Raw genomic sequence first — 23,148 nt, 5'->3', positions numbered from 1 at the left:
TTGTACAGTTTGGAGCTCTTTGAACTGGAGATTTCAGGAGCAGGTAATCAATAGATAATCAGTTTCCTTCCTCAGGGTGTAGCTTCAAAGGGAAGGATTCAATGTGGGTTATTTGCATTCCCCCCGCCCCAAGTAATTCCTGGGAAATCCATTTCACACATGTTGTCCCAAAAAGTCCTTTGGAATTCTACACATCTCCCAGAGATTGCATTAATCCTATCTTCCTGCTAAAGGAAATTCCATACAATCCCACAACAGTACATTAACATTGCATTTTTAATACAATTGACCCCAAGTTATTAAATGCAATTCAATAAGGTTTAACTTAAGATTTGCTCAAGATATTGCAAGATATTGTCATATCTGTCACACTAGGCATTATGGGATGGAGAAATGATAGAAACTCAATCCCTACTCCCAGAAATCCCTGGGTGAACTGTAGGCATCCCAGGAATTAAGGTGGATGATGGCTCTGCGCACACTAGGATACCTACCTGTTTTGCACTGCATTTTTGTCAATGCAACCATTCACAGTGAGGACTCACACCGCTTAGGCAAGCACCCAAGTGTGCACATGTATGAGGGACATACTACAGTTGGCAGCTATTCAGCAACATAATTTATGTTGACCAAACTTTGTACTGTAATGTAGACATGGCCATAAACTGTCAGGTGGAAGTAGAGTAAACTGGAATCATAGTGCAGTGCTGCAGCAAGCCAGCAGAGTGTCTGAATTCAAAGGAGAAAGGACAGAAAGTAAAAAAGAAACTTGAATTTTGATAGAGTGAGCAGATGTAAGCCAAAAAGTAGTATCCAGACCAAGGGATGCAAACGAAAGAGAAACACTGTGGAGAGCAGTATAGAATTGTAGTTAGCTTATTCCATTCTTCAATTTTACAAAGATTTTACATGTACACTCCATACATTTACCAAAAAGGCAGTTCAAATAGCAGGATTTTTTTTTACACTGCTCAGCAGCCAGATCTCCTGATGAATATGGACTGACTTAGAATGGATCTGTAGAGTCCTTCTGGTCCTCTTTTATGGATATTAACCACTTCATGGGGCTTTGAGTCATAGAGTAGGGGGGGACAACAAGGTAAAACAGTGACTGCACTCAGATTTCTAGTAAAGATACTTAAGTCCACCTCTCCCTCAGACAAGATCGATTCTTGGACAGCTTTATTTTTGCAGTGGCATCATTTAAAGCTAATTATAAAACTAACACTTAACACCTTCAAAGCAAAGAGATTAAGGCATACCACAAAAGCTGACTTGCAGAAGGAATGGTCAAAAATTGAATAGACTATACCAATATGCTCCCAATAGCCTTCCCAAGAGATGCAGTCAGTACATTACCCTACAGTCTTAACTATTTCCTTCTTAGACCCTGTGACCAGGGCCGCCCAGAGGGGGGGGCAAGAGGGGCAATTTGCCCCAGGCCCCGGGCCCAGCAGGGGCCCCCACGAGAGTTTTTCGGGGCCCCTGGAGCGGGGTCCTTCACTCGCTCCAGGGGGCCCGGAAAACTCTTGCGGGGCCGGGTGCAGGAGCTTCTTCGCTCCTGGTCTTCGCCTGCGGGGGGGTCCTTCCGCTCCGGGGCGGAAGGACCGCCCCGCCGGCGAATTACCGCTGAAGCAGGACCCGCCGCCGAAGTTCAGCTCAGTCTTCGGCGGTAATTTGGCGGCGGGGGGCCCTTCCGTTCTGGGACCCGCCGCCGAAGTGCCCCGAAGACCCGCGGTGGGACCTCCCGCCGCCGAATTACCGCCGAAGACCGGGCTGCACTTCGGCGGCGGGTCCTGCTTTGGCGGTAATTCGGCGGCAGGGGGCCCCGCCGCGGGTCTTCGGGACACTTCGGCGGCAGGTCCCGGAACGGAAGGGGCCCCCCCGCTGCCGAAGACCCCAGGCCCCCGGAATTCTCTGGGCGGCCCTGCCTGTGACATCCAGCCCTGTGATACATTGCTAATTTTTACTCCTCTGCAATATTCATAAAATACATTATACTTACGATACCATATAATGTATAGAATCACTGGAACAGGCACATAGTGTGGGATACATATTTTTCTTTTCCTTTCTTAAGTTGCTTTAAAAAAGTTTTGAAAATTGTTTTATATTCTTTAAAATGTTATTTTTTCCACAGGAGAGGTAGAATTTCAAACTATGTTCCCATACCAAATTAAGTTAATTTTGTTCTCTACTACTGAGATCCTTTTTAAAAAGTAATTTGTGCCTCTCACAGTGTGTTCTACGCCGATTCAGACTGGATTTTTTTCTATTCCTTTTTTAAATGTCTCTGATTAATCACTATTCTTTCCCAAGTGCTAATATGGTCAGAATCTTTCATTTCAGTCTGAGAACTCTCCATTCTTTCTTGAGTATTTTTGAAAGGGTCTGACAATTTTTTCTGTCTTGGATACTACAGTACTTGATAGGTGCCTTAGAAATACCTAACTGCCAATTTTAAATATATAGGGATCATAATGTATTTGCCAATATGAAATTATTAGTGTAAATATCCAAAATTTCAGATGCAATTCTCTATATTAGCAGATTAGATCAATATAGGCAGTATCAAGTTAAAACATATTAGAGAATATTCCTTATTTAAAAGCAGATCTGTCTCTTTCTCTCCCTCTTTTCAGAACTCCTTTTGGTTGCAGCTATATATGAAGATATTTTCAAGGTCCTGAATCACATTTACTATTGTTCATACCCTATTTCAAAACATGACCTCACTTGGCGTTGAGCTTATTTTGAGTCATTAATATAGTAGCTCAACAACCCTTAAAACACCCCAGTTGGTGTTTATTCTGAAAACCTGGAGATCTGAAACACTTATACAAACTCTTGTGGCCTTGAGCCTCAGATATTTTCAGATCCTCTGAATTGAACATACACAAGGCCATTCCTTCATAAAATTAAAGTCATTGTTTAAAATTTGAGGCTAATAATTTTGAAAAATAGGAATTTATTCTATTTGCATCAATAGACTTAATAGTTTTTCCTTTTAACTCATGTTCATTTTGAACTAATCCAAAACAAGCATATTAAGGACCAGCAAATTTATATCTATATTTTAATAATGAAAATGGCTTTACATATTTTCAAAATTGCTCTTTTTTTAGGAATTGCTCACAAACAAAGTTAATGCAAGTTTCCCAGCCAAAATGTTATTTCAATCATAGATAATAATAAGGTTTGTACTCAACATCTTATGTTTGTCATATTTTAGTGAATAAAGCTATTTGGACCACAGGCAACCATTAAATTAAATATATTGTGTTTAGTACGGTTCATATCTCCAAGCAGCTCGTAAGTTATCTGCACTGCAGAAATGGGGCCAGATTATTCCCCGATTTCTAATGGTGTTAAACCTGGACTAAGTCCATGATTTCAAGAGTTACTCCAGATTTCTGCTGCTAGAAGTGAGGGAAGAAGTCAGACCATGAAATAAAGTGATGTTGCTCAGACTAAATGGGATTGTACTATCAACTATTTGTGCCTGCTTCTCTCCTCATCCTCTTCACCACCATTCCCCAGATACATTATCTCAAAAATGACAGAATCAAAGACAATGATTCCAGCTGGACTGCTGCATATTATTACTTCTTTTAAAAGACCTGGTATTATATCGCTCTTAACAGAAGGCATTTCTTGATAAAAGTAGAGCACTTCAGGTTTCTAAGAACATCCTTAAGAACTAAAAAGCTGAACTACATATTAGCACCCTCCAACTCTTGCTAAATAAAAATCCTTTTGTATATAAAAATACTTTAGCTAATTTGCAAAAAGCATCTCTGTAATCTAAAATACACCAATCTGTTCAGTTTAATTCCATAATCAATCCTAATTTAAGTATCTCAATAAACAAAACAAAAAGAAGTCCGGATTTTAGCATAAAAGTAACTGAATACCCTTGCCTAGGTTTACCTTGATCTGTAAACATGTCAACACTACAAATGATCTTTTCTTCACTAGGATTTTACCTCATGTTAGTTACTGCATGTTAGCTAATGGATGGTAAGAACACACCTTTGTTCCTTGTGAAGATGAACCTTTGAAGACAAGATCATACAGGTCTGTCGCATCTTACACGCATTTAACATGCGTGTTTTCTGCTTTACGCAGTCGGCAAAAACAAAAACAAAAAAGAGAAAAATAACAATTTTAATATTGTACTTGTAGTGCGGGCGATTCCGCCTGCCATTCAACTCAATGTAATTTTGACTATATGCGGTTTTTGCTTTATGCACTAACCGCGGAATGGTACCCCCCACGTAAGATGAGACTCGCCTGTACTTGTTAATTACTGGCACAAGAGTTGGCTCCACCCAATCATGAGTTTTTTCAAAGTTATGATACACTAACAATCCCAATCAGACAAGTTGTTCTAACTCAAACTATATAATAAACCCAGACTGAATGACCACGACAGAACATCCAACCAACTCCACCTCCGACGAGGGGAATAGCGCTGAAATCGGCCTTGCCGGGTCGAATTTGGGGTAGCGTGGACACAATTTGACAGTATTGGCCTCCAGGAGCTATCCCAGAGTGCTCCATTGTGATCGCTCTGGACAGCACTCTCAACTCAGATGCACTGGCCAGGTAGACAGGAAAAGGCCCATGAACTTTTGAATTTCATTTCCTGTTTGCCCAGCGTGGACAGCACAGGTAACCACGCAGAGCTCATCAGCACAGGCAATCATGATGGAGTCCCAGGATCACAAAAGAGCTCCAGCATGGACCGAACGGGAGGTACGGAATCTGCTCGCCATATGGGGATATGAATCCATGCTAGCTGAACTCCGTTGCAGTAAACGAAATGCCAAAACATTAGAAAAAGTCTCAAAGGGCATGAAGGACAGAGGCCATAACAGGGACGCACAGCAGTGCCACGTGAAAACTAAGGAGCTAAGGCAAGCCTACCACAAAACCAGAGAGGCAAACGGAAGGTCCAGGGCAGAGCCACAGACATGCCGCTTCTACGCTGAGCTGCATACCATGCTAGGGGGTGCAGCCACCACTACCCCAACCCTGTGCTTTGACTCCGTCAATGGAGAATCACGTAACACGGAAGCGGGTTTTGGGGACGAGGAAGATGATGACGAAGAGATTGAAGATAGTTCACAGCAAGGAAGCGGAGAAACCAGTTTCCCCAACAGCCAAGAAACGTTTTTCACCCTGACCTGGGGCCAGTACCCCCTGAACCCACCCAAGGTGGGCTCCCGGACCCTCAGGGCGGACAAGGGACCTCTGATGAGTGTACCTTTGTAAATATTACACATGGTTTAAAAGTAAGCGTGTTTAATGATTAATCTGCCCTGGCATTCGCGGCCAGTACAGCTACGGGAAAAGTCTGTTAACGTGTCTGGGGATGGAGCAGAAATCCTCCAGGGACCTCTCCATAAAGCTCTCCTGGATGTACTTCCAAAGCCTTTGCAAAAGGTTTCTGGGGAGAGCTGCCTTATTCTGTCCGCCACGGTAGGACACTTTACCACGCCAGGCCAGTAGCACATAGTCTTGAATCGTGGCATAACAAAGCATTGCACCATATGGTCCCGGTGTTTGCTGGCATTCAGACAACATCCGTCCCTTATTTCTCGGTGTTATCCTCAGGAAAGTGATATCATTCGTGGTCACCTGGTTGAAATAGGGTGTTTTTATTAAGGGGACATTCAGAGGTGCTCATTACTGCTTGGCTGTTTGGCTGTGGCTGAACAGAAATGTTCCCTGTTAGCCATGCGGTGAGGGGAGGGGTGAAGTGATCATCCCAGAGAATTGCGTGTGTGTATGTGGGGGGGTATTTGGGTTTGTGCTGCACTTTAACCCGCAAACCGCAGTCCCTCCTTTTAAATTGCAAACCCATTTTAAATGGCCAACCCAACGGCCGCTTGGTATGGGAAATGAGGGCGCTGCTGTTTGAAACCATTCCCACATGTTATGAAGGTTAAAGAAGCCAAAAGACTGTGGCTTACCATGGCTGTCTGCAAGCCGAATTCCATTGCCTGGCACTGCGTGAGTGATCTCTCGCACCACACTGACAGGCCCTCAATATAAGAGGCAAAATGCAACCTTGTAACGAAAGCACGTGCTGTGTAATGTGAACAGCAAGGTTTAACGGGAAAGAGGGATCCTATTGTTCTCTAAAATGTGTCTTTTTCACTACCAATCTCCCTTTTCCCCCACCAGCTGCAAATGTTTCTCCTTCGCAGAGGCTAGCAAAGATTAGAAGGCGAAAAAAACGCACTTGAGATGAGATGTTCTCAGAGCTACTGCTGTCCTCCCACACTGACAGAGCACACTAGAATGCGTGGAGGCAGACAATGTCAGAGTGCAGGAAAGCACAACAGGAACACGAGGCGAGGTGGCAGGCTGAAGAGGATAGGTGGTGTCAGCTTGCTGACAGAAGGCAAGAGTCAATGCTCCGACTGCTGGAGCATCAAACTGATATGCTCCAGCGTATGGTTGAGCTGCAGGAAAGGCAGCAGGAGCACAGACCACCGCTACAGCCCCTGTGTAACCAACCGCCCTCCTCCCCAAGTTCCATAGCCTCCTCCCCCAGATGCCCAAGAACGCGGTGGGGGGGGGCCTCCGGCCACCCAGCCACTCCACCCCAGAGGATTGCCCAAGCAACAGAAGGCGGGCCTTCAATAAGTCTTTAAGTTTTAAAGTGCGGTGTGGCCTTGTCCTTCCCTCCTCCCCCACCCCATCCGGCGCTTCCCTCCGCCTCCGCCCCCACCGCTCCCAGGCTACCTTGGCAGTTATCCCCCTATTTGTGTGATGAATTAATAAAGAATGAATGAATGTGAAGTAACAATGACTTTATTGCCTCTGCAAGCGGTGATCGAAGGGGGGAGAGGAGGGTGTTTAGCTTACAGGGAAGTAGAGTGAACCAAGGGGGGGGGGTCATCAAGGAGAAACAAACAGAACTTTCACACTGTAGCCTGGCCAGTCATGAAACTGGTTTTCAAAGCTTCTCTGATGCACAACGTGTCCTGCTGTGCTCTTCTAACTGCCCCGGTGTCTGGCTGCGTGTAATCAGTGGCCAGGCGATTTGCCTCAACCTCCCACCCTACCATAAACGTCTCCCCCTTACTCTCACAGATATTGTGGCGCACATAGCAAGCAGTAATAACAATGGGAATATTGCTTTCCCTGAGATCTACCCGAGTCAGTAAACTGCGCCAGCGCACTTTTAAACGTCCAAATGCACATTCTACCACCATTCTGCATTTTCTCAGCCTATAGTTGAACAGCTCCTAACTACTGTCCAGGCTGCCTGTGTATGGCTTCATAAGCCATGGCATTAAGGGGTAGGCTGGGTCCCCAAGGATAACTATAGGCATTTCAACATCCCCAACGGTTATTTTCTGGTCTGGGAAGAAAGTCCCTTCCTGCAGCTTTTGAAACAGACCAGAGTTCCTGAAGACGCGAGCGTCATGTACCTTTCATGGCCATCCCACGTTGATGTTGGTGAAACGTCCCCTGTGATCTACCAGTGCTTGCAGCTCCATTGAAAAGTACCCCTTTCGGTATTCAAACCCCACTCAACCTGGCTTAAGCCCAGGTCATGTAACAGAAACAGCACCATTTGCACTGATGGATAACTGTTTCACCTCTGCCACCGCTGAAGAAAAAGTGGTACTATGTGATCTACTCTGCCATGGATCATGAGATATTGCTGCCAAGGTACATGTGCTGGCAAGAGTCAACAGAATCATACTAAGCTCATTATACTCATTATTTTCCAGTAGATCATAAGGAGTTAGGATAGGCAGCTACTGCTCCTGACCAAGAGTTTGAGCTCTGTGGGGCTCTACACACCGAGTCTTTTCAATATTTCCATTCCACCTTAGAGAAACATTTTGAGATGAAACAAGTTGCAACTCAAATGATATGCCAGTGACACACAGCTCTATTTACCTTTTTTCATCCAGTGCAGATGGCATTCCCTCCCAGATACCGAAATGGATGAAGGAGACAGAAGCCTGAAATTGGAACAAGTGGCTCAGTAAAAGTATTTTAAAGAAACAGTGAACACCATGGTCTCACTCTGCATCAGGGGCATCTGATCAGATTAAGAAAATGTGTAGCCATGGGGTCCTACTGGAATTAGCATTGTCACTGAGTAATAAATTACCAGATGCTGTCACAGGCACCATTTCCAACTAAATGACAACTGCAATCATTCCTCTCATACAACAGCTCTACCACAGTACTTCGTGCACCTGTCACCTCAAGGCTAGACTACCGTAGCTCAACCAGAAGCTTCATAAAACGCTCAAAAAGAAGCTATAACTGTGTAGTCTACTAAGCAGAATGAGCCAAATACAGCATATCACTTCTGTTCTCAGCAACACACATCTGCTCCCCCATTCACTACCAGACCCACTTAAAGATTCTTGTACTGAAGCCCTTAAAAGACATATACCTTAACAGCTGCAATCATTAAGTACAGTCTAATTAACATAATTAGGTATAAACTCCAGGAAACCGAGGTAAAGCTCTTTCAACAAGACAAGAGGTTCAAAAACCTTGGAACAACTGCCCAATGGATATCAGAGTCCTAACCTTCCTAACCTCCGGTTATACTGTTAAGATTCAACTTTTTTTCCCAAAGGACCACAGCAGAAGATAGCCTGGAAGCATTCGCAAGAGGAACGAAGATAACTGTCTGCCCTTCTGGACAGTTCTGACTTTTTTTATATATAGTTCTCTGGCCAAATGTTGAGGAACTAACTGGAAGATAAAGAGCTCTTGGAAATGAGCTGACCTCCTCTGGTTTACCAGATCTTTGCTCCTTTAAACTTCACAGATGCAACCATTCTGCAAATGGGCATTATGTCAGCTCTAGAAATGACAAACTGTCTAATGCCACTAGAAATGGTGTGTGTTTGGAAAACACTGAGGAAAACTGACTCCAAAGATCATCCTCACAAAAGCCTGTGATTTTGTTTGCTTTAATTTAAAAATAACTTGAAAATTTAGGTGAAGGAAGGTGAATGTGTAGGCACTCACACATGGCCAGGGTTTTTATTTTATTAAAAGATACTTGATACATCTTCAGTTCATGCATGATCCCTTCACTGTTGTTTATCAGTTGACTGTCTGCTTTTGAGGTTGTAAGGCTGAGCCATTTGCCTCTTCATTCTAATCAATAAAAAAAGTTAGCAAGCCAATATCAAGAAGGGAAGAAGACAGAGAATCTGAAATTTCAGCTGTGGTCCAATAGGAAGTAGTTTTCCTCTGCTTACTGGCTACATCAGGATGCCTATGATACTCTCAGAACATGTTCAGTGTATATTGTGTTAGCTCTCCTCCCCAGATACACTCAGGAAAACATGTCCCATACATGACAACTGGACTGTAAGGACTCAGACACTGTGTGCTGGTGGTAGAGAATGCATAATCAGATATTTCATGGCTATATTCCCCCAACTAACAGGATTAGCCTACCCAGCAGTGGAACACACTAGGGCTACAAAGCTCTTGTGGGCCAGCAGCTAAAGATGTTATTTTTACAGGATTAACTCCTTAAAATTGCAACCAATTCCATGATTATTATTAAATCAAAATCACTGTAAGTAGGCTTATTGTTGTAAGTCAAAATACTACCTTAAGCCTTCTAAGGGTACACCTACACTCCAATTAGACACCTACGGCTAGCCTGTGCCAGCTGACTCAGGCTTGACCTAAGGGGCTGTTTCATTCTGGCGTGGGCTGCAGCCTGATCTCTGGGACCCTCACCGGGTCCTAGAACCTGGGCTCCAGCCTGAGCCCAAACGTTTACACCACAATTAAACAGCCCCTTAGCCTGAGCCCCACAAGCCACAGGCTTTTAATTGCAGTGTAGACATACCATAAATATGACCTTACAGCAAAGGTCAAGTGCATCAATCATCTCTGACTTTACATGCAAAAAGTGCTTATGAAGAGAAGGAAAAAAAAACATCTGACAGCGATGATAGCGGAGTGAATTCTCTAGTAGGTTCTACCATGCTATTAAGATGTCAGACTGCCAACCCAGGGAGGGAACAGTTGTCCTCCTTCTTGAAGTTGGGTGCTAGCTAAATTGACGAGGCAAACATGCTACTGACAGCATAGCCAGCGGGTGGCTGAAGAAATGGCTAAAACAACACAAATAAACAGGCCCCAGTTCCTTGCGCATCCCTTGATCTGTTCTACAACAGCGGCGTGGAGTTTGATCAACAAGAGGCTGCTAAGAATCTCAGGGTCCAGAAAAAGGATTGCCCTCTCAGTGTGTATCTACAACTGTAGGACACTGATGAGGGATGACTTGATCAACCATTTAATGGAGGAGAAGGCAATGCCAGCCTGCGACATCCTTGGTCTCTGCGAAACAGGACGAAGAAAGAAGATGGAAGCCAAGTGGAGAGATGGAAGCACCATCATGTTAGGAAAAGGAGAATGTGCGAGAACCGTTGGAGGAATTGGTTTTGTCGTCAACAAGGAATGGTCTTCAAAAATCATCTCCTGCAAGTTCAAGTCATCACACATCAAAGTGCTACACCTCCAACTGTACAAGAACAGCACCCTCAAGATTATCCAGATCTATGTTCCCACAAGCACAAGTGAAGATGATGTGGAAAAATTCTATCAGGAGCTTGAGGAAACCCTCGCTCAAAAAACCACATATACGATTGTGAAGGGAGACATCAATGCCAAGGTCAGAAGAGGGAAAGAAGGTAAAAAGTTCATTGGAAGGTATGGCATTGGCAAACAGACTTCACAAGGAGAGCGATTGGCAACTATGGTGGAGACGAAAGAAATATTCATTGCTAACATTGGTTTAAGAAGGACAGGAGGAGGTGGATCACGCCCAATGCGAAGAACAAGAACAAGATTGACTATATTCTGATCGATTGCACACATCACAGTAGTGCAATCATTCAACACTGGCACTGATCATCGCTTGCTTAGAGCGAGGCTCAACTTCAACAAAAAGGTGAACAAGAAAGCGCTACTGATGGCAAATCAGAGACAGTGGCCGAAAATATTCTACGAGGCAATCCTGAAAGCGAACATTTCCAAGGAAGACTGGAGTCTCATAGATAACTGTGATGCAGGAGCACTGGCAGCCTTTTTTGTGCCCTAGGCGGCGGAAGGTCCCGCCCCCGAAATGGCGCCCCCGGCAGAGGCGGTGGAAGGTCCTGCCCCCGAAATACCGACGACGACCGCGGTGGCTGAACATCCAGCCACCGCAGGCGCTGCCCCCCAAATGTTAGCACCCTAGGCGACCGCCTAAGTACCCTAACGGATTGTGCCGGACCTGCTGTGATGAGCACTATAAAAACTTCACTGATAAACTGAGGCAATGCGTGAAATTAGCCAAGAAAGAAAGACCGAAAAATGCGAAGGTAAGAATCTCGGAGGAAATGAGGAACTTGCTAGAGAAACAGAGGAATATGAAGAGAAACAATGGCAACAAACTCGAGTACTCCCTCCTCTGCAAGCTGATAAGAAGACAACTAAAGCAGGACTTTAAGAAGTACCAAAATGAAAGCCTCTAAAAGATTGCAGAAGCTTCAAAAAATTCAAACGGGAATTGACACTGTACAGGTTGACAATAATGGTGCTGAAGAACAAGGATGGAAAAGCAGTAATTGACAGAACAGGGATGGAAACAGTCTGTAAAGATTTCTGCACCAAACTGTTCACGTCTCAAATAAATGTCCCACTACCAACACTTCAACAGACCAATGACCACATACTGCCAGTCCTCATCAAAGTCTGACATGCAGTTTATCAAATGAAGGAAGGAAAGACTCCAGGAAAAGCTGGACTGACGACTGAAGTAATAAGAACTGGAGACCAAGACCTCTGGGAAATTCTTGCTAAGAGGTTTATCTGTTACTTGGAAATGCTTAGCTGGAAAGAGTTCAACACCATTTTGTTGTATAAGAAGGGTGATCATGAAGACCTAAAGAACTATTGTCCAATATGCCTGCTTTCACATGTTTATAAGTTGTTCACCAAACTAATAACAAACTGACTCTCACAAAGTCTGGACGAGCAGCAGTTAAGAGAGCAGGCAGGTTTTTGAAGGAATTTCAGCACTATGGACCATATTTTCACTATAAACCAGCTATTGGAGCACTCAAGGCAATATAAATTCCCTTTATGCATTGCCTTTGTCGACTATGAAAAAGCATTCAACAGCGTAGAGATCAGTGCAGTGCTGAAAGTTCTTGCAGAGCAGAGCATCGACACAAACTACATCAAACTATTAAAGGAAGCAAACTCTGACTGCACTATGGATATAACTCTGTTTGACACTCCCCTTCACACCCCAATCAAAAAAGGTATGAAGCAAGGAGACACGGTTTTGCCGAAACTTTTCACAGCCTGCCTCAAAATGGTAACGAGGTGGATGAACTGGAAGGGTGGAATTCGCGTCAACGAAGAGCAGTTAAACCACTTCAGATTCGCGGACAACATCATGCTGATTGCCAAAAACACTATCAAACTACAGAAAATGCTGTGAGAACTTGACACAAAAAGCAGCCAAGTTGGACTAAAAATGAACTGCTCTAAAATGAAATTTATACAACCTGATGACTTGCCAAAAGCCGAAATAATAGTTAAGGGAGAACAAATTGAAGAAGTTAAGCATACATTTATCTGGGCCAAGAAATTAACATGCACCACCATCAGGAAGGCGAACTCTCACAAAGAAAGCAAGCTGTTTGGCATGCATTCAATTCTATCAAGGATGTCCTCCAAGAAAAAATCAACCTGGCAACACAAGCCAACCTCTTCAACTCAACTGTAATGCCAGCAATATTGTACAGTAGCAAATCATGGGTGCTGATAAAGGTAGTGGAACAACAACTGGCTGTCACGAAGAGGGCAATGGAAAGAAGAATTTTGGGGATTTAAATCTGCAACTGAGTCCCCAATGAAGTGATCAGACAGCAGAGTGGAGTGCAGGACATCGTTGTTGAAAGTAGGTACAGTAAAATGTGATGAGCCGGGCATATAGCTAGGCTCACTGTCAGTCGATGGACTGCAGCTGTCGCCAAGTGGCATCCACGGGAACTGAAACAACCACTTGGCTGACCTCCAAAGAGATGGGAAGATTTTATCATAAAAAGGCATGGCCACACATGGAGAAGAAAGGCCAGGATAAAAGAAGAATGGAAGGTATGTTGTGATTGGCACAATCTATATGAGGGCTGAAGGACCGATCAATCAAGGTGAGATAGGAGGCCAAACTCATCCAGTAAAAAAGTTAAATTAAACTTTTAAAAGTTCACATGGGCACAGGTGTATAAATTATTATTCTAGAATAAATTTTGTTGCCCTTTTATTACTGTACCTATTTAATATATACCATGGAACATCTCATTTTGTTCAACAGAGCACCAAGCAATTTCCAACATTTATTAAAAATGCATATAGATCATTAAATTAAAAACTCCTTCATACCATCCTCATGGAGAAGGCAAAAGAAATCCCAGTTTATTCCTACATCAACTGGCCTCCAGATATAGATCTTTGGCATCGTGGAGTATGTCTACAAAGGATTTTCCCTGACCTATACTAGAAAAGGAAGTGTATTAATTCATTCCACTGCATCTATGTGAAAACAAGATCTAAGTACCACAGCACATGCCCTCTGGATATGGAATATAGGAGATACCCTTTGTGGGTAATTTTAGATGGGGGGATCCCTTCCTCTGCTGGTAGCCCAAATACTGATTTTCAAGTGTGTGCTTTTGGACTCAGAAGCAGAATTAAAAAGGAATTATGGAAATCTAGGTACCTAAGTACACATCCACATACCTAGAATTGCAATAGAAGTTTCAAAATAGAGGTACGTTTTCAGGTAGTGTCCCTCATTTTGGAAACAGTCTTCCATTTTTTAATTATTTTATTTTATATTTTTAAGAAATCCCAGAATTGGCATTTTTCAAAGAAAAGCCCTGGAAAGTGATGGGTTAGTCCACAAGCTGGAGAAAGTGAAACCATGATCTGGTAAATAGTAATGATGTAGGTCCAATATTTAAGTTTTGTTAAAAAAAAATTTTTACAAAGCTTAAAATTAATTAGAATCTTAGCATTAATTGAAAAATATTAATTACAAAGTTTGTTATGACAAACGTTTGCCTACAGTGTATACAACTCAAGCACTCCAGCATTCTGCCTGTGCACGTGGACCAGAAACTGACTAGGCATTTTTGCCAAAGCTCAGTGAAATTCAAAAGCAGACAGCATATGTGACCAAAAAAAATGTGACATCTGATTTAGTTTTATAATTCTTTTAATTTTAATAACTTGATTATTATTATTATGTGGTTGGCTTTCTAGGGGCCGTCCATAAACTACATAACACGTTTTGGTTATTTTCATGACCCACTTTCCTCCCCTTGTAACACTGCAAACATGCAAAATTAAGCACTCACCCACCCCTAATGTGTTACATAATTTATGGACAGCCTCTTATAAACTGAAAGCAAAGAACGGCGCTCCATGCAGGAACAAGAGTCTGACTGCAGAACTAGGGCCAAAAGTTAGTAACAAAGAAAGATTTTTTTAAACTTGACAGTATCTCTTTAAACATACCCATGTAGACAGAACATTTATATAACAAAATATAAGTTTGAGGACAAACATTTAAAGTGGTTTTCTCTTATCACCATAAGCCTCACCTTTGACAGAAGATTGTTCGGACTGATACTGTAGCCTTTAAGGCTCTCGTGTAACTTCTGTAAGCATTGTACGACTCTTCGTTGTTGTTCATCATTCCGCAGCTCTTCTGCTTTGATCAGAAAGTCATAGTGTTCTAAAGGTCCACTGCAAACCAACAAGGCCCTAGAGTTAGCATCTGCTAGAGTATTAGGGGCTATGTTCTCAGCTGCCTGAATTGTGTGTGCTGTAAAATAAGAAATAATTGACTCTTAATAGAAAGGTTCTGAAAGTTGTCTTATTATATTCTTAAACAATATACACAAATTATTTTGTTTTAAAAGGGCTATCTGCTACTTTAAATAAGCAGTAACAGAACAGTATAGATTAGCTAAATATGCACCAATATATTATATGCTATCTCTTTGTATTTCTCTAAAGCTTTTTAAAATCTAGTTCAAAACTAGAAGTTGCTTAGTACTTGGGGGAAGGGTTAAACATTTATATGTACACAATATTTGAATACACAAAATTAAAAAAAAATAATTAGAGCTAGTCAAAACTTGCAATTTCCATTCCGCAGGAAATTCTATCATTCAGAAATCTGGCTTTGTTCCAAATTGGAACAAAACCAAAACATTTCAAAACTTCCCACAAAATGAATAATTTTTTAAAAATAATTCAATTAAATTGAAACATTTCATTCTGATTGACTTTTTAAAATTTTATTTTTAAACTAAAAATCAAAATGCTATGATCCAATAAGATAGAAATGTTGAAACCAAATGTTTTGACCTTATCAAAATACTTTTTTCAAACCAAAATTTTGTTGAACAACATATTTCTGTGGCAAGTTTTGATTTTGCTGAAACATTTTCTGACAGAAAAATTTTGACCAGCTCCACCCCAACAAAACACTGACAACTAGACAGGCCTCTATATTAGGGCAATCCTCAGATCAGTCTGGATGGTCCACTAGAAATCACCATCACTGGAGGCTAGATTGGACCTGTGAGTTTGGATCCTGTGAAGTTTCTTCAGAGCGGTCTTCCCTCTACACTATGTGGGGGGAGTTGGTGCTATGGGAGTTTTGATTCAAAGGGAAGCCAATGCCCCCATCAAACCCACAGATACCCCAAGATTATAGAACAAGTAGCAGCATGAAACCTAAATTTATGGAAGGGAAAGTAATCTGATGCCGTACAGTTCCTGAACACAGGGCTGAAGGCATCTGTAGTAGAGCTCTCCCTTAGTAGACCACAACAGGCTCTCCTTAAAGATGGGGCATCTTTGTGCCTTGGACTTCACCTGTTCTGTCTTACCAAACAGCAGCAGAAGTGGAAAGTAATAAATCCCCTGGCAGTCTCTTGGGATGGAAAGGAAAAGGCTTCCTCATTTACAGACATGGGAGAGAGAGAGCATGTGTAAGTGCTGATAGCGGGTTCTGTGGGAGAAACCGCTCACGGTTGTCCCAAAATAAACATTCAAAGCTGAGGTTTATGAAAGAGGAGCACTGCTGCATCTTCACCACCAGACAGACAAGATCTGGTGGGTGACAGAAGAGGCATGGCTAAGCCCCAAAACTTGGGTGACATGTCTGGTGTTGGGACTGCTTCCAGTATCTACAAGAAAAGATGTAATCCCACTAGAAACAGATTTGGAGAGAGGTCAGGAGCCAAACTATGTCATTCCACTGCATCATCTACCCTACTACAATAAGTTGATACACAGGGCCAGAATAGACTTCTCACTCATCCAGTATAATACTCTGCATTTTGCAGGACTGAGCCACATATCATTAACACTGCTTCTCTACTTTTAAAATAAATCTGTTCTTGAACAGATTCAGAGAAGGGGATTCTTCATTATTATGAGCAACATATAGCAAATGTACACCAGAATATTCTTCCTTCCTTATTCTTATGCTTCTTACTACTTCTTATTCTATCATTTTGAGGCAATGTCAACAATGCTTTCTTCATTTATGGTATATATCACTTCCCTGCAAGCTTTTATTTTCCAGAGTGTAGAAATTGGGCTCTGTCCATTTCTCTTCCTGTCTCACCCTCTAATGCTTGTATTATATATCACAGTTCTGTGTGTGTTTTCTCTATTTCCCTCCACACTCAAAAGTATCCTTCTTAAACTGTGAGGATTACATGTAATATTTCTGATATGGTCACAGCTGAGTGCAAACCCATATCATATTCCCCTAAATTTTACATAAAATCTGTGTATTTATACAAAAACAGAATTGGCTTTTTTCACAAGAGTGCTGTATTCCAAGCTTGTTTGTTTTGTTATACACAGTGTCACACTCTCTTCTTAAATTTTCTGCTTTCTAGAGAGCTGCCTCCAGTTTGTATCAGTATTTTTATTTCTGTTCCTAAAATATATGTATTCAAATTTAATCTCATTTTAGTGCATGCAGCCAATTTTGCTGCCCTGCTGGCTGTCTACTACTCAAATATTACTGATCAACATGCCAGAAGATATTGATAATGAAATAAAGTGAAAGAAACCTCTTACTAACAGAGAATAAAAAAACCTGAAGCAAACAAGAATACATAAATGTAGGGCTTGAAAAATCCATTTACAAGTACAAAAATTTTCCTGGCAAGCGAGGAACCTAAGAGCAACTTCTGCTGCATCTAATCTTTTTTGATGAAGTTCCTCCTCTGCCTTGGTGGGTTCTGTGCTTTCTGGAGGATTGCTTGCCTCACCAGCTCTTTGGCTATTGTTTCAGAGGCTGTGTTCCGCAGTGGGACGGCTTCTGGGTAATGCGTAGCATAGTCCAAAACAACCAGTATATATTGGTGGCCCCGAGCCGTCTTCTCCAGAGGTCCCACTAGGTCCATGGCTATTCGCTCGAAGGGGACCTCTATGATGGGAAGGGATACTAAAGGTCCCCTCAAGCGGGGACGGGGACTGTGCAGCTGACACTCTGGGCAGGACGCACAGTACCTCCGCACTTCTTCATGTACTCTGGGCCAGAAGAACCGTCGTAGGCAAGACTTAATACAGCATTCTGGTGTTTTTGAGGTACTAGGATCTGCTGTACCTTCTGCCCCTGTACTGGTGCAACCCGGTATAAAAGATCCTTCTTCATTTGAAGTAGGGTCCTGGTCCACGGGGACCCGATCTATTTCGGTCATCTCTTTCCTAATGTACCTTGGGTCTTCAGCCTGGTCCCGTCCAATATTTTCTCTCCCAGGGCTAATCTGCCCAAGATCTAGGGGGCCAGTCTCTGTCACCTCTCCTGGTTCAGAGGCATTAGGGTGGAGGTCAGACTCGGGTGCTTCTCCCTCCTGGGTGGCCTCCTTTTCAGCTGCTCAGGACAACCTAACCACAAGAGCTACCCTCTGGCTTTGGGTCAGTATTTGGGTTCCAAAGGCCTTAGCTGCCCTTTTTTTCCTTTTCGTCTTTCTACCCTACCTGGGAGTGGAGAACAAATCTGGGGATATTTCAGAGAAGATTGGGGGTTGACAGTCTATTGTGGATGTCTCACTAACTTCAAGGTTTCTCCCTTTCTCTAATCCCCCTACCGGGAGTAAGTCTCCAAGCCCTGGAAAGTCCCTCCCTATGAGCACCAGGTATGAGAGGTTAGGGACTACACTTGCTGCTACCTCAGTAGTGTTCCTCTGGATTTCAATTTTTACTGGGATGGTGGGGTAATAACTAACTGTCCCATGGACGCATGTCACCCCTGTGTGCTTTGCCTGCAGCAGCTGACTACGCTTCACAAGCTTCCCTGAAATAAGCATGATAGCACTCCCCAAATCAACCAGTGCCGTGGTTTCTGCCCCATTTAGTTTTACTGGTCTGGTGTACATATGGAGGGTTAGTGCAACCACCACCAGGTGAATTAGGGAACATATGTCTGCCCAGTTCCCCAGGTTACACTGCATAGGCTCCTCGGCATTGGGACATTGTGCAGCTATGTGTCCCGACTCCCCGCAGGCGTAACATCTGTATGGGCATTCCCCGGTCTCTTGGTTTGGGAATTCTAATGACACTATCCTCTTCCTCCTCAGTGCTCCCACTCTTTGTGGCCTCTGATGGGTCTTCGGACTCTCTCTTTGTCTACCTAGGCCCTCCAAGGGGCCCAGTTACCCGAGCTCTAGGGCTTGGTGCTGCTAGTTTAACCAGGGTGCCTCTTCCTTAAGTGGTCGGGTCAGTTCCCTTGCCATCCTTCACCTCTCTACCAATGTGACAACCTCGTCATTGGTTGAGGGTTCATTCCGGCTTACCCAGGCATGAAGGGCTGGCGGTAGTCCCCTCATGTATCGGTTGATGACCAGAACCTCTAGTATCTCTTCCAGACTCTGGGACTCAGTTCGTAACCACTTTCATGTGAGATGGATGAGATCATATAATTGGGTCCACGGGATTTTGTTTTCCTAGTACCTCCACTCATTAAATTAAATAGACCCTTGTCAGTTTTTCCTGCTGCTATTCAGAAACTTGCAGCAGCACCGAAATGATCAATCAGTTTTGATTAGAGCTGTAAAGCAATTTTAAAAATTAGTTGTGATTAATTGCAGTTAAACAATAAGAGAATACCGTGTATTTAAATATTTTTGGGTGTTTTCTACATTTTCAAATATATTGATTTCAATTACTACAAAGTGTACAGTGCTGCTCACTTTATTTTTTTTCTATTACAAATATATCCACTGTAAAAAACAAAATAGTATTTTTCAATTCACCTAATATGAGTAATGTAGTGGAATCTCTTTATCATGAAAGTTGAACTTAAAAATGTAGAATTATGTACAAAAAATAACTGCATTCAAAAATAAAACAATGTAAAACTTTAGTGCCTACAAGTCCACCCAGTCCTATTTCTTGTTCATTTCCTGTTCAGCCAATCGCTCAGAAAAACAAGTTTATTTACATTTGTAGGAGATAATGCTGCCCACTTCTTGTTGACAACGTCACCTGAAAGTGAGAACAGGTGTTCTTGTGGCACTGTTGTAGCCAGCATTGCAAGATATTTATATGCCAGATGTGCTAAAGATTCATATGTCCCTTCATGCTTCAACCACCATTCCAGAGAACATGCATCCATGCTGATGACGGGTTCTGCTCGATAACAATCCAAAGCAGTGTGGACCAACGCATGTTCATTTTCATTATTTGAGTCAGATGCCACCAGCAGAAGGTTGATTTTCTTTTTTGGTGGTTTTGGTTCTGTAGTTTCTGTATCAGAGTGTTGTTCTTTTAAGACTTCTGAAAGCATGCTCCACATCTCATCCCTCTCAGATTTTGGAAGTCACTTTAGATTCTTAAACCTTGGGTGGAATGCTGTAGCTATCTTTAGAAATCTCACATTGGTACCTTCTTTGCGTTTTGTCAAATCTGTTCTTAAAATGAGCATCTGCTGAGTCATCATCCAAGACTACTATAGCACCTAGGAACCCTAATCATGGACCAGGACCGCACTAGGTAAGGTACTGTACAAACAGAACAAAAACCTGTCCCCAAACACTTACAATCTAAATGTAAGATAAGAGACAGCAGATATATACAAACAGATGGGGATGTACAAGGAAACCCTGAGACAATATTGATCAGCATGCTAGGCAGTGATCTAAGTACACCAGTGGCTTAACCATTTTCTATTTTTTGTAAGCATCAGTAAAAGGAGAATTGTGATAAATGAAGGGAGGGGGTAGCGCCCTTTTATGGATACCAGCAAGCCAGTAGCTATAAAATCTCTTTTAGTAGCTGTTCTCTAATTGCTCTACATGTAAAGGGTTAAAAAGTCTCACTGCTATGCATAGGTAAAAGGAAGTGACTGCACACCTGGCCAAAAGAGCCAATGGGAAGGCTAGAACCTATTAAAATTTAAACAAGATGCCCCTTTTGTCTGTCTGTTGTTGTTGTTCTCCCAGGGAGAGGCAGACAGGGCAGAGCTATGCTGTAAGAGCTTGGGCCACATATGAAAAAATCATCAGTATCATACCCAGAAACTACTCATTTAAAAACCCAGATATGTAAGTAGATCAGGAAATGCCTAGGAAGACACAATTACGTTTATCCCTTTTATTTCGTTATGCTTGTGGATTCCTCTGTGCTAATCCCAGGTGCTTTTGTTTTGCTTGTAACCTTTAAACTGGACCTCAAGAAAGCTATTCTTGGTGCTTAATCCTTGTATTTGCTCTTTTAAAATCTAGCAATAGCCTGAGTTCCAAGATGTACTTTTTATTATTATTATTATTAATAAAATTATCCTTTTTAAGAACAGAATTGGACTTTTGTGTCTTAAGAGGTTTATGCACATGTTGTTTAATTAGCTGGTGGCAACAACTGATTAACTTTCCTGGGGTGTGTGTGAAAGGGCTTGAGGGTACCCCACAGGAAGGAATTCCCAAGTGCACCTTCCTGGGTTCTCAAAGGGGTTCTGCACTTGGGTGGTGGCAGCATCTACCTATCCAAGGTCAGAGAAAAGCTGTAACCTTGGGAATTTAATACAAGCCTGGAGTGGCCAGCATTAACTTTTAGAATCCTTGCGGGCCCCCACCTTCTGCACTTAATGTGCCAAAGTGGGGAATTAGCCTTGACAAAAGAGTTTTAAGGAGGAATTAGTTTTGCAGCTGTTTATGGAGAGCGCGCGCCTCCCTAGCATGAAGGGCAGGACAGGACAAAGAATGAATTTGAAAATGTAATGAGTGGACAATGGAGGCTGGCATCATGGGCTGACTGGAGGTAGGAGCTGACATCTCAATAGTGAGCGACAGTGAATGAGGGGCAATAGGTAGGCTGGGGATAGTCTGTGAAGGGCCTAAGAGAAGCCAAATAGCTTATGTTTGATGTAACAGAGAAGGGGGAACCAGAAGAGGGATACAAAGAGAGGGATGACATGCTCAAAGATGAGCTAGGAGAATGATCTTTGCAACAGCATTCTGAATGGCAAGGCAAGACTGCATTTATCCAGGCCAGAGAAAAGGATGTTCCAGTAATTGAGATGAGAGCCTGGATGAGTGTTTTAGCTATGACTGTTCTTTCCCCTTCAGAAGTCCCTTTATTAATTTGTATTCATTTATAAATGTGTCTGTATGGGGATGGAATAAGGGTCTATTTATGGAAACTTAGTTCATCTTCATTAGTTCACAACATATGCTGGCTGGGTCTGATATCATTCACAGATAATAGTAATAGGTGCATTTGGAATGTTATATTACTACACTCACAGCACTCGTTACAATGTTCATACCAGGGTGCAAAAGAACAATGCCAGGTAGAGCACACAACAACACACATAACTATGACTCACTAATTAAATGGTCTTTCAAAGCCTCCCTGAATCAAATAGCTCCCCGTTGAGCTCCTGTTATAGCCCTGGTATCCAGCTGCTCAAAATCACCAGACGGCCATTCCACCTGCACCCTAAACCCCAGCAGAAACTTTCCCTCCTTTGCTTCACATATATTATGCAGGACACAGCGGGCAACTATAAGCATTGGGACATTTTTTTCCACTGAGATCTAATCTCAAGAGTAGACCGCACCAGCGAGCTTTCAAATAACCCAACGCACATTTAACTGTCATTTGCATCTTCTGAGTCTGTAGTTGAAGCACTCCTTGGTGCTGTCAAAGTGGCTGGTGTGTGGCTTCATGAGCCAGGGGAGTAAGGGGTAGGCTGGGTCTCCCAGAATCACTACTGGCATTTCAACATTCCCATTGGTAATCCACCAGTCTGGAAAGAAAGTCCCTGCTTGCAGCTTTCTGAACAGTCCTGTGTTCTTAAAGATACATGCGTCATGCACCTTCCCTGACCAGCCCACACCGATGTCGGTAAAGCATCCATGGTGATCCACCAGTGCTTGCAATAACAAAGAATCAGCCCTTCCTCTTGATGTACCCTGCGGTAAGGTGGTCTGATGCCAAAATGGGAAAATGCATGCTATCTATTGCCCCACTGCAGTTTGGGAACCCCACTGCTGTAAAAGCATCCACTTCATCCTGCACATTGCCCAGAGTCACAGTCCTTCATAGCAGGAGGCGATTAATGGCCCTGCACACTTGCATCACAATAACCCCCACGGTGGATTTCCCTACTCCAAAGTGATCTGTAGCAATTGAGTATTGCAGGTTTCCATAGAGCAATCACCACTCACTCGCTTCTCCACTATCAGGGCAGATCTCATTTTGGTGTGGCTATGTGAGAAGGCTGGGACAAGCTCTGCACACAGATCCAGGAATGTGGCCTTGCGCATCCAAAAGTTCGGCACACACTGCTTGTTATCCCAAAGCTGCATTATGATGCGATCCAGTGAGTGCTTGTTTCTTCAGCCCAGAACCAGTGCTCCACCATCTGCAGCTGCTCTGTGAATGCTGCCAACAACTTTGAATAGTTTTTTCTATGTCCCTTAGCAATCTAGCCTCCAAGGAATTGTCATGTTCCCTGCGGCTCCTCTTGTAGCTCTGCAGGATCAGGTGCCCCATGCTCACAACACTCAGCATAATAGTGCAGAGGTGTGCAGGATCCAT

At 42.9% G+C, this 23,148-nt stretch overlaps 1 protein-coding gene across 2 annotated transcripts in view; it reads right to left on the bottom strand.

The window, feature by feature from the left end:
* The window catches only part of AFG1L (AFG1 like ATPase), a 148,444-nt gene that overhangs the window by 118,362 nt on the left and 6,934 nt on the right, over window positions 1–23,148 (bottom strand). For both annotated transcript variants that reach the window (XM_045008579.1, XM_045008581.1), the window contains exon 2: window positions 14,676–14,899. In XM_045008579.1, coding sequence (XP_044864514.1) covers window positions 14,676–14,899 — 224 coding nt within the window. The remainder of the gene's footprint in view (window positions 1–14,675; window positions 14,900–23,148) is intronic.

This window comes from Mauremys mutica, chromosome 3 (genome assembly GCF_020497125.1).
Source record: "Mauremys mutica isolate MM-2020 ecotype Southern chromosome 3, ASM2049712v1, whole genome shotgun sequence".
NCBI lineage: Eukaryota > Metazoa > Chordata > Testudines > Geoemydidae > Mauremys > Mauremys mutica.
This window is presented reverse-complemented; position numbering and strand designations above follow the sequence as displayed.